Genomic DNA, 12,449 nt, shown 5'->3' on the forward strand with positions numbered 1-12,449 from the left:
TATAGTTTTCTGAGTATAGATTCTGTGTCTCTTTGGTTAGGTTTATTCCTAGGTATCTTATGGTTTTGGATGCAATTGTAAATGGGATTGACTCCTTAATTTCTCTTTCTTCTGTCTTGCTGTTGGTGTAGAGAAATGCAACTGATTTCTCTGCATTGATTTTATATCCTGACACTTTACTGAATTCCTGTATAAGTTCTAGCAGTTTTGGAGTGGAGTCTTTTGGGTTTTCCACATATAGTATCATATCATCTGCGAAGAGTGATAATTTGACTTCTTCTTTGCCGATTTGTATGCCTTTAATTTCCTTTTGTTGTCTGATTGCTGAGGCTAGTACTTCTAGTACTATGTTGAATAGCAGTGGTGATAATGGACATCCCTGCCGTGTTCCTGACCTTAGTGGAAAAGCTTTCAGTTTTTCTCCATTGAGAATGATATTTGCGGTGGGTTTTTCATAGATGGCTTTGATGATATTGAGGTATGTGCCCTCTATCCCTACACTTTGAAGAGTTTTGATCAGGAAGGGATGCTGTACTTTGTCAAATGCTTTTTCAGCATCTATTGAAAGTATCATATGGTTCTTGTACTTTCTTTTATTGATGTGTTGTATCACATTGACTGATTTGCGGATGTTGAACCAACCTTGCAGCCCTGGAATAAATCCCACTTGGTCGTGGTGAATAATCTTTTTAATGTACTGTTGAATCCTATTGACTAGTATTTTGTTGAGTATTTTCGCATCTGTGTTCATCAAGGATATCGGTCTATAGCTCTCTTTTTTGGTGGGATCCTTGTCTGGTTTTGGGATCAAGGTGATGCTGGCCTCATAAAATGAGTTTGGAAGTTTTCCTTCCATTTCTATTTTTTGGAACAGTTTCAGGAGAATAGGAATTAGTTCTTCTTTAAATGTTTGGTAGAATTCCCCCGGGAAGCCATCTGGCCCTGGGCTTTTGTTTGTTTGGAGATTTTTAATGACTGTTTCAATCTCCTTACTGGTTATGGGTCTGTTCAGGCTTTCTATTTCTTCCTGGTTCAGTTGTGGTAGTTTATATGTTTCTAGGAATGCATCCATTTCTTCCAGATTGTCAAATTTATTGCCGTAGAGTTGCTCATAGTATGTTCTTATAATAGTTTGTATTTCTTTGGTGTTAGTTGTGATCTCTCCTCTTTCATTCATGATTTTATTTATTTGGGTCCTTTCTCTTTTCTTTTTGATAAGTCGGGCCAGGGGTTTATCAATTTTATTAATTCTTTCAAAGAACCAGCTCCTAGTTTCGTTGATTTGTTCTATTGTTTTTTTGGTTTCTATTTCATTGATTTCTGCTCTGATCTTTATGATTTCTCTTCTCCTGCTGGGCTTAGGGTTTCTTTCTTGTTCTTTCTCCAGCTCCTTTAGGTGTAGGGTTAGGTTGTGTACCTGAGACCTTTCTTGTTTCTTGAGAAAGGCTTGTACCACTATATATTTTCCTCTCAGGACTGCCTTTGTTGTGTCCCACAGATTTTGAACTGTTGTATTTTCATTATCATTTGTTTCCATGATTTTTTTCAATTCTTCTTTAATTTCCCGGTTGACCCATTCATTCTTTAGAAGGATACTGTTTAGTCTCCATGTATTTGGGTTCTTTCCAAACTTCCTTTTGTGGTGGAGTTCTAGCTTTAGAGCATTGTGGTCTGAAAATATGCAGGGAATGATCCCAATCTTTTGATACCGGTTGAGTCCTGATTTAGGACCGAGGATGTGATCTATTCTGGAGAATGTTCCATGTGCACTAGAGAAGAATGTGTATTCTGTTGCTTTGGGATGAAATGTTCTGAATATATCTGTGATGTCCATCTGGTCCAGTGTGTTGTTTAAGGCCTTTATTTCCTTGCTGATCTTTTGCTTGGATGATCTGTCCATTTCAGTGAGGGGAGTGTTAAAGTCCCCTACTATTATTGTATTGTTGTTGATGTGTTTCTTTGATTTTGTTATTAATTGGTTTATATAGTTGGCTGCTCCCACGTTGGGGGCATAGATATTTAAAATTGTTAAATCTTCTTGTTGGACAGACCCTTTGAGTATGATATAGTGTCCTTCCTCATCTCTTATTATAGTCTTTGGCTTAAAATCTAATTGATCTGATATAAGGATTGCCACTCCTGCTTTCTTCTGATGTCCATTAGCATGGTAAATTCTTTTCCACCCCCTCACTTTAAATCTGGAGGTGTCTTCGGGCTTAAAATGAGTTTCTTGGAGGCAACATATAGATGGGTTTTGTTTTTTTATCCATTCTGATATCCTGTGTCTTTTGACAGGGGCATTTATCCCATTCACATTTAGGGTAACTATTGAGAGATATGAATTTAGTGCCATTGTATTGCCTGTAAGGTGACTGTTACTGTATATGGTCTCTGTTCCTTTCTGATCTACCACTTGTAGGCTCTCTCTTTGCTTAGAGGACCCCTTTCAATATTTCCTGTAGAGCTGGCTTGGTATTTGCAAATTCTTTCAGTTGTTGTTTGTCCTGGAAGCTTTTAATCTCTCCTTCTATTTTCAATGATAGCCTAGCTGGATATAGTATTCTGGGCTGCATGTTTTTCTCATTTAGTGCTCTAAAAATATCATGCCAGCTCTTTCTGGCCTGCCAGGTCTCTGTGGATAAGTCAGCTGCCAATCTAATATTTTTACCATTATATGTTACAGACTTCTTTTCCCGGGCTGCTTTCAGGATTTCCTCTTTGTCACTGAGACTTGTAAATTTTACTATTAGGTGACGGGGTGTGGGCCTATTCTTATTGATTTTGAGGGGCGTTCTCTGAACCTCCTGAATTTTGATGCTCGTTCCCTTTGCCATATTGGGGAAATTCTCCCCAATAATTCTCTCCAGTATACCTTCTGCTCCCCTCTCTCTTTCTTCTTCTTCTGGAATCCCAATTATTCTAATGTTGTTTTGTCTTATGGTGTCACTTATCTCTCGAATTCTCCCCTTATGGTCCAGTAGCTGTTTGTCCCTCTTTTGCTCAGCTTCTTTATTCTCTGTCATTTGGTCTTCTATATCACTAATTCTTTCTTCTGCCTCATTTATCCTAGCAGTGAGAGCCTCCATTTTTGATTGCACCTCATTAATAGCTTTTTTGATTTCAACTTGGTTAGATTTTAGTTCTTTTATTTCTCCAGAAAGGGCTTTTATATCTCTCGAGAGGGTTTCTCTAATATCTTCCATGCCTTTTTCGAGCCCGGCTAGAACCTTGAGAATTGTCATTCTGAACTCTAGATCTGACATATTACCGATGTCTGTATTGATTAGGTCCCTAGCCTTCGGTACTGCCTCTTGTTCTTTTTTTTGTGTTGAATTTTTACGTCTTGTCATTTTGTCCAGATAAGAGTAAATGAAGGGCAAGTAAAATACTAAAAAGGTGGCAACAACCCCAGGAAAATATGCTTTAACCAAATTAGAAGAGATCCAAAATCGTGAGTGGGGAGAAAGGGGATAAAAAGAGGTTCAAAAAGAAAGAAAGAAAAAAAAAGAAAAAAGAAAAGAGAAAAAGAAAAGAAAAGAAAAAAAATTTTTTTAAAAAAGAAAATACCTGAGAAAAATGTAAAAAAGAAAATATATATATATTAGATAAACTAGTAAAAAATCGTTAAAAAAGAAAAAGGTAACAGTAAAAAAAAAAATTTTACCCAAAGGCGAGAAGAAAAGAAAAAAAAAATTAATAGAAAAAATTAAATTAACTGCAAGACTAAAAAAAAAATCACAGGAAAAAAGCCATGAGTTCCGTGCTTGGCTTTCTCCTCCTCTGGAATTCTGCTGCTCTCCTTGGTATTGAAACCGCACTCCTTGGTAGGTGAACTTGGTCTCGGCTGGATTTCTTGTTGATCTTCTGGGGGAGGGGCCTGGTGTAGTGATTCTCAAGTGTCTTTGCCCCAGGCGGAATTGCACGGTCCTTACCCGGGGCCGGGGTGAGTAATCCGCTCGGGTTTGCTTTCAGGAGCTTTTGTTCCCTGAGCGCTTTCCGTAGAGTTCCGGAGGACGGGAATACAAATGGCGGCCTCCTGGTCTCCGGCCGGAGGAGCCGAGAGCCCAGGGCCGCACTCCTCAGTGCGCCCTCAGAAAACAGCGCCCAGTTACTCCCGTCTGCCTGACCTCCGGCCGCGCTCCGAGCTCACCGAGCCTGTGATCGGTTCAAGGTAACACCGAGCTGTGAGCTTACTGTCGGCTCCGTCTCTGCAGCCGGCTTTCCCGTTCCAATACCCGCAAGCTCTGCGACACTCAGACACCCCCGATCCTTCTGTGACCCTGCGGGACCTGAGGCCACGCTGACCCCGCGTGGGCTTCGCCCCGGTTTAGCCTCTGGAGCGATGTCCCTCAGCGGAACAGACTTTTAAAAGTCCTGATTTTGTGCGCGGTTGCTCCGCCGCTTGCCGGGAGCCGGCTCCTCCCCCGGGGTCTATCTTCCCGTCGCTTTGGATTCACTACTCCGCCGGTCCTACCTTTCAGAAAGTGGTTGTTTTTCTGTGTCCAGAATTGCTGTTCTTCTTCTCTTCGATCTGCCGATGGATTTTCAGGTGTTTGCAATCTTTAGATAAGCTATCTAGGTGATCTCCGGCCAGCTGAAGCAGTCTCAGCCTGCTACTTCTCCGCCATCTTGACTCCTCCCTATGATATTATTTTTAAGACATATGTTTGGGTGAGAACTCAAGTTCCGTAAAGCAAAATATTTTATAATTTTAATTTTGATATATTATATACACATAAATATTCCACATGTTCTTTTTGTTCAAATATTCCACAATATTCTTTTTGTTCAATTTTTCAATTAAGGTATAACTTACTAAACTATAACTTTATTATAGTAAAATTCTTTCAGTGAATAATTCTGAGCGTTTTAACAAACTTTCAGTCTTATAAATAGCACCACAATTAAGGGACAGTTGATTTTATCACCACTCCCAAAAAGTCACCATGTACCTCCTTGTATTCAACCCATTTCTACACCCACTGACCCTGGAAACTACAGATCTGTTTTCTGCATCTGCAATTTTCCTTTTGCTGAAATATAAATGGAGTCATATGTGTAAACATTGTAATTAGGCATGTTAGCATAATGCATTTGAAGTTCATTTATGTTGCAGTGCTTGTTAGTGGCTCATTCCCCTTTTTGTTTGTTTAGTTTGTTTTCAAAAAAAGTATTCATTATTTAAAAATTATACAAACTGCCTCTTTATTATTCACAAATTATGAAAATTTGTAAGCAATTTGTCTCAACCCTTCAAAAAAATGTACTCTCTCTTTACAGTCTTTAGTAGCAGTGCATTTTGATGGTGTGATAACTAACTCACAAACATTCCAAATAACTTGGTTGGAATGTACAAAGATATAGCAGAAGATAGAATTCCTACAATGATTTAAAAAATACAAGTTTAAATTGAAGTTATAGAGAAAGTGAGGATTACAGAATAGATGGTAAACAGACGCCTCTGTATAATTTTGCAAAGCAAAAATTATAAGTTTTGTATGTTTTCACTTTGTTTAAGCCTTTCCAAAACACTTTTAACCACAAAAGTTGAGGGCACTTTGATGGTTCAGTCAGTTAAGCATCTGCCTTGGGCTCAGATCATGATCCCAGGGTCCTGGGCTTGAGCCCTGCAATCAGGCTTCCTGCTCAGCAAGGAGTCTGCTTCTCCCTCTGCCCAGCTCCCCCAACTTGTTCTCACTCATTCTGCTCTCTCTCTATCTCAAATAAATAAATAAATAAATAGTCTTTTAAAAAAGTGCAAAAGCTTAAAATTTTCCAGTTACCTAAAACTTCAAAAATCTATTGTACTTTAGGAAAACTCTAAAAAGCAGCAGCATTCAAACAGTGGTTAACTCACAAATGTGTGTGCAACATCCACAACTAAACTCACTATTACTCAAGCATGTCAGAGTACAAGCCAAGTCAGAGCCAGTAGCAGCATCTCTGAGAGTAAAGAGGACTAGTGTGCGGCCCAGGGCATTAGGGTGCTTGCTTGTGGAAAAAAGGATAAAAACTAAAATGACTTTCTTTACAGAATCCGAGGTCCTAATTAAAAGCAGCTCCTTTAAACACCTAGGACAGTCTCATTTCTAGAAATGCAAAATATCTTGTTACTATTTTTGCTTTATATATATTTTTTTATCTTTTAGAGAAGTTAAATAAAGGAAAAATGAACTTAATAACTAAAAATAATTATTCCATCTTTTATTCTTAATTTCCTTTTGTATTTTAGATTTCTGTTTAGTATCATATTCTTTGTGCCTGACGACCTCCCTTAGGATTTCTGGTAATTTAGATCTGCTAAAAAAGAATTTTCTCAGTTATTACTTGCTTAAGAAAGTATTTCTCATTAATTTTTGAAATATAGATTTTGAAGGTATAGGATTTTAGGTTGAAATACTTTTTTTAAAAAAATTTCATCACTTTAAGACACCACTTCATTCATTTGTTACTCATCTTTGTCTCAGTCTATTATTAATTCAATTAAACAGAACTGTGGAGTGTGTGTGTTGGGGAAAGGAGATAAACCTCCCTATGAAAGGTAATAGATAAAGTACTTCACAGGCCCTATAAATTTGACAATAACTAAGCTATGCAAGGAGGCCATTCTACTTCCCGATAATAATCTATATAATGATGTTGATAACTATTATATACATTGTTTACTATGTGTTGTTCTAGCACTTTTTACTTTAACTCAGTTTTTTCTCAAATTTTTATTTAAATTCTAGTTAGTTAACATACAGTGCAATATTGATTTCAAGAGTAGTGTTGGTTCATCACTCACATACAATGCCCAGTGCTCATCATAGCAAATGCCTATTTAATTTATTTTTTTAATAACAAATGTCCTTCTTAATACCCATCACCCATCTAGCACATTCCCCACCCACATACCTCCATCAACCCTTAGTTTGTTCTCTATTATTAAAAGTATCTTATGGTTTATTCCCCCCCTCTTTTTTTCCCTTCTGATATGTTCATGTTTTATTTCTTAAATTCTACATATGAGTGAAATTATATAGCATTTTTCTTTCTCTGACTTATCTCCCTTAGTATAATACATTCTAGCTCCACCCATGTCATTGTAAATGACAAGTTTTCATTCTTTTTGATGGTTGAGTAATATTCTGTTGTATATAGGAACCACATCTTCTTTATCCATTCATCAGTTGATGGACATATAATTTGGCTATTGTTAATAATGCTGCTATAAATATTGAGAGGCTTGTACCCCTTCATATCTGTGAATCTTTTGGGTAAATATCTAGCAGTACAATTGTGGGATCATAGGGTAGTTCTATTTTTAACTTTTTGAGGAAACTCCATACTGTTTTCCAGAGTAGCTGCACCAGTTTGCATTCCTAACAGTACAAGAGATTTCCCCTATCCCCACATCCTCACCAAAACCTGTTGTTCCTGAATTGTTAATTTTAGCCATTCTGACAGCTGTGAGGTGATAGCTCATTCTGATTTTGATTTGTACTTCCCTGATGATGAGTGATGTTGAGCATCTTTTCATGTGTCTCTTACCCATCTGGATGTCTTTGAAAAAAAAAAAAAAAAGCCTATTCATGTCTTCTGCTCATTTCTTAACTAGATTATTTGGTGGAATATGCCTCAACAGCATAAAGGCCATGTACAAAAAACCTACAGCTAATATCATCCTCAATGGGGAAAAACTGAGAGCTTTTTCTCTATAGTAAGGAGTAAGACAGGAATGTCCATTGTCACCATTACTATTTAATACAGTACTGGAAATCTTAGCCTCAGCAATCAGACAACAAAAACAAATAAAAGCCATCTTAATAGACAAAGAAGAAGTACAGCTTTCAATATTTGCAGATGATATGATACTCTGTATAGAAAACCAAAAAGACTCCATCAAAAAATTGTTAAAACTAATACCTGAATTCAGCAGAGTCACAGGATATAAAATAAATGTACAGAAATTTGTTGCATTTCTATGCACCAATAATGAAGCAGCAGAAAGAAAAAACCAAGGGCTCAGTCCCATTTATAATTGCATTGAAAACCAAAAGATGTCTAGGAATAAACCTAACCAGATAGGTGGAAGATCCGCACCCTGAAATGTATAGAACACTGATGAAAGAAATTGAAGAGGACACAAAACAAATGGAAAGACATTCCATATGCATTGATTGGAAGAACAAACAATGTTAAAATGTCTATACTACCCAGAGCAGTCTATACATTTAACACTATCCCTATCAAAATACCAACAGTATTTTTTCACAGAGCCACATCAAGCAATCCTAAAATTTGTATGGATCCACAAAGACCCCAAATACCTAAAGCAACCCTGAGAAAGAAAAGCAAAACTGGAAGCATCTACAGTACAGAGCCATAGTCATCAAGACAGTTTGATACTGGTACAAACATATATTGATCAATGGAACAGAAAAGAAAAACCAGAAATGGACCCACAACTATATGGTCACTAATCTTTACAAAGCAGGAATTTACAAAAATTTACAAGAATATCCAATGGAAAAAAGTTTCTTCAACAAGTGATGTTGAGAAAACTGAAGAGTAACGTGTGATAGAATGAAACTGGACCACTTTCTTATACCATACACAAATATAAATTCAAAATGGATGAAAGACTTAAATGTGAGACAGGAAACCATCAAAATCCTAGACGAGAACACAGGCAGAAAGCTCTTCGACCTCAACCATAGTAAATTTTTACTAGACATGTTGCCAAAGGCAAGGGAAACAAAAGCAAAAATGAATTATTGGGACTTCATCAAAATAAAAAGCTTTGGTATAGCAAAGGAAACAGCAAAACTAAAAGGCAGCCTACTGAATGGGGAATATATTTGCAAATGACATAACTGATAAGGTGGTATCCAAAATTTATAACAAACATATTAAACTCCACACCCCAAAAAACAAATAATCCAGTTTAACTCAGTTTAATACTAACAAAAACTCTCTGAGAGTATGTTTATCATCCTGAGTTTACAAACTAGAAACAACTGCAAAAGAGAGATTATATATCTCACCACACAAATAAGCTAGTGAAAATCCAAACAAGATATTGAAACGAGGCAGTTTGGTTCTTGGTCACTTCAAGAACAAAAAAGTATGGGCATTTTTCCTTCAGTTTTGCGGAACAGGTATGTGTTACCTCTTTAGGCTCCCTCTAAATGTAGGTTGAGTTAGATGGCCTCCCAATGCGGAACACAGAAGAGTTGTAAACTCTCTGTCACAAAGAATTCTTTTATATCTGAGACACTTTCCTTCAGGCTTCATAATGAATAATGGATCTGACATTTCTTTCAGGGAACTCACAACCTTGGGAATTTTATGATTCCCCCAAATACCAATAATTAGGCATATTTTATTTGATAAATCTCTTCACTAAGTAAGGAAGAATAGTCATCCCCAAGAGCGTGATTTTCTTTTTCTGTTTCCTCCTAGATAGCAGTAGCAGGCGTTCCATGTAGAAAGAGCGTTGATCAAGAATGTGATTTTACAGAATATTGCAATGGAACATCCAGTAATTGCGTCCCTGACACTTATGCATCAGATGGCATGTTGTGCAGTTTGGGAACTGCATATTGTTATAAAGGACGATGCCAAACTACCGATAACCAATGTGCCCAGGTACTTGGAGAAGGTATTGTTCTTTCTTATGTATTTATATTACCTTAAATTTGGATTCCTCTATATGATGAAATACATATCACACCACTCTGAAGTAGAACTTGGATCTCAAGCTCAATAATGAACAAATTTGAATTAAGGAAGATTTTTTAGAGGACAGTAATATAGTATAGTATTGTATAGTATCTCCAGGATAGTATTGTACATCTCTCTTTTCATGGTTTGATTTTTGATTTTTATACTTAGCAACCTGTGCAAAAATCCATTTTTACCACTCATAATTACTTAGAGATTGGAACAGCAAGTTAGTAGATTCTAGAATTTTACTTAAATTTTTTTACTTCGTATCTTCACCATCTAACTTTAATGGCATAAAACAAGAAGTTCAGAGTGAATTTCATTCAAGGATAATCATATCTCTTGACTGAGGAACAGTTAGGAGAGCAGTATCCATAAGCCACTGACCCAAATTCATTTTTATATTTTCTTTTTAAATGATTTTTCCAAATAAGAGTTGTGCATCTATGCTTCCTTTTTAGGCAGTAAGTATTCATAATACCCCAATATGATTTTAGAAGGATTAAATGAAATTTGAATGGACAAAAATTACTCAATGAAATGTATTCAGATAAATCATTTACTAATTGAGTAAAAGTAGTGCAAGCACCACTTTTTAGTTATTTGCCCTGCAATAATAAGGTCTATAGTTTATACCAAAGGGCATGGAATGCAACTTATACTGTTTTCCTAATTATCTGAAACTTATCCTTAGTAACAAGTTTCAAATTAGGTGACTTAACCAACATTTAACCAGAGCTACAGAGCTATAATCTCCTAAATCAGAGCAGTGGTATTTTCTGTTGGCTGTATTTCAGGATTCCACTTTTTATTTGGTTATGTCTTTGCTGTTTTTCTTTTTCAGTGCTTATTTGCATTCAAAAAATATTATTTGTCATTGCCACAGTATCTTTATATCAAGATTTAATACATCATTTAAAAATAAAATTAAATAATGGGGCACCTGGGTGGCTCAGTGGGTTAAGCCGCTGCCTTTAGCTCAGGTCATGATCCCAGCATCCTGGGATCAAGCCCCCGCATCAGGCTTTCTGCTCAGCAGGGAGCCTGCTTCCCCTCTCTTTCTGCCTGCCTCTCTGCCTTCTTGTGATCTCTGTCAAATAAATAAATAAGTAAAATCTTTTAAAAAAATTAAATAATACTCCCTATAACATCCATTAAGAATTATCCAGGCCATGCTCTTCTTTTTTATTAAATAAATCTTTGATCCAGAATTGAACTACTTGTCATTTGACATCTTTTTGAGTTCTAATTAAAATGAGGATGTTTAAGTATGACTTAACCATTAGTATGTATTTCCTCTTTTAAGTTATGATCCGGTGTCCCACAAAAACTTACCCAACTGGGTCAAAATTTGATCTTTTGATGTAGTTCATACATTCATCCCCCCTTTCTTCATTTATTTGGCTCCTACCCGAAGGAGACACTTTTTTATTGTTCTTATGTTACCAAAAATTATAGGACAAAAGGCTGTACTTAAGGCAAGAGCACAGAGAACTGATAGTATTCAACAAGTTGAATATTGTCACATGGTTATTTTACTCATGGAGTTTATGATCAAGAGACAAAGATAGTAAAAACATAAATACAAAAGAAATATTAAAACTTTAATTGTGCTAAGTGCAGTTAAAGGAAAGAAAATAAAATGCTGGGAAAATTGTGTAGTGGACAAGGGAAATACCATCTGCTGTGATTATCAATTCTAGCTGTTAGCTCACTTCTCCAGAATTTGTCTTAACTACAGACACCTCACCCAAAAGTACATCTTTCCCAGGACAGCACAAATCCAATAATTAATTGAGGTGGGATATAAAGGCCTGAGCATTGTAGTCTAATCAGGCATAAATCAGGCACACTTTGTACTCTGGCAAACAGCGTAGGACTGGTCAAGTCTTTGTTGGGCTTGCATTTCTGTTTGACTTCTTATCTTTTCTATCCTGCTTTCTTCCTCTCACTTCCAGATGCTCTAATCACTGATAAATAGCTTTCACATTATACTTCATCTAGATGCTAGCTTCTGGAAGCTCTAAACATTAACAAACGATCCTTAGAGTGGTATGAAAAAATATTCTATAAGATCATTTTCTTTTCTTTTCCTTCTTCTAAAGATTTTATTTCATTTATTTGAAACAAATCACAAGTAGGCAGAGAGGCAGGTGGCGGGGGGCGGGGGAGGCAGGCTCCCTGCTGAGCAGAGAACCTAATGCTGAGCTCAATCCCAGGACCCTGGGATCATGACCTGAGCCGAAGGCAGAGGCTTTCACCCACTAAGCTACCCAGGCACCCCTATAAGATCATTTTCAAAACAAAGTTACTTACTTCCAAGCTGTGAATAAGCATACCATAACTGGTGAAAGTTGATAATACCCTCACTGAGTGAACTAAGAAGTCAAAGATAACCCATTAGCTGGTATAATTGAAATGTGTGGGGGAAATTGTAACTATAAGGATAGGGGTATTAGATGGTTATTACTAAACAACACTGAAATCTAAGAAAAGATAACAAAAAGGTGTTTGTTTGAAATCAAAGTGTATGTTGAATGAGCCCCCACTGTTAACTCATAGAAAGATTTTAATTTTTCAAAATAGAAGGTTAGAGCAAGTTAAAAACTTAATTATCAAGTTGAAGGAATTTCAGAGAAGTTTAAATTCTCAGTCAATTCTGCTTTACCATGATTAAGATTCTGGCTGGAAAAAGAAGAAGAACCACAATTGGGATGTGAACAGATGAAAACATGTTC

The 12,449-nt window shown here is 36.6% G+C and overlaps 1 protein-coding gene across 5 annotated transcripts in view; it reads left to right on the plus strand.

Moving 5' to 3' along the window:
- ADAM18 (ADAM metallopeptidase domain 18) overlaps positions 1-12,449 on the plus strand; it is a 202,947-nt gene that overhangs the window by 74,563 nt on the left and 115,935 nt on the right. For all 5 annotated transcript variants that reach the window (XM_082715332.1, XM_082715335.1, XM_082715336.1 and 2 more), the window contains one exon: positions 9,448-9,646. In XM_082715332.1, the coding sequence (XP_082571458.1) occupies positions 9,448-9,646 (199 nt within the window). The remainder of the gene's footprint in view (positions 1-9,447; positions 9,647-12,449) is intronic.

This window comes from Mustela nivalis (genome assembly GCF_964662115.1).
Source record: "Mustela nivalis genome assembly, chromosome: 20".
NCBI classification, from domain to species: domain Eukaryota; kingdom Metazoa; phylum Chordata; class Mammalia; order Carnivora; family Mustelidae; genus Mustela; species Mustela nivalis.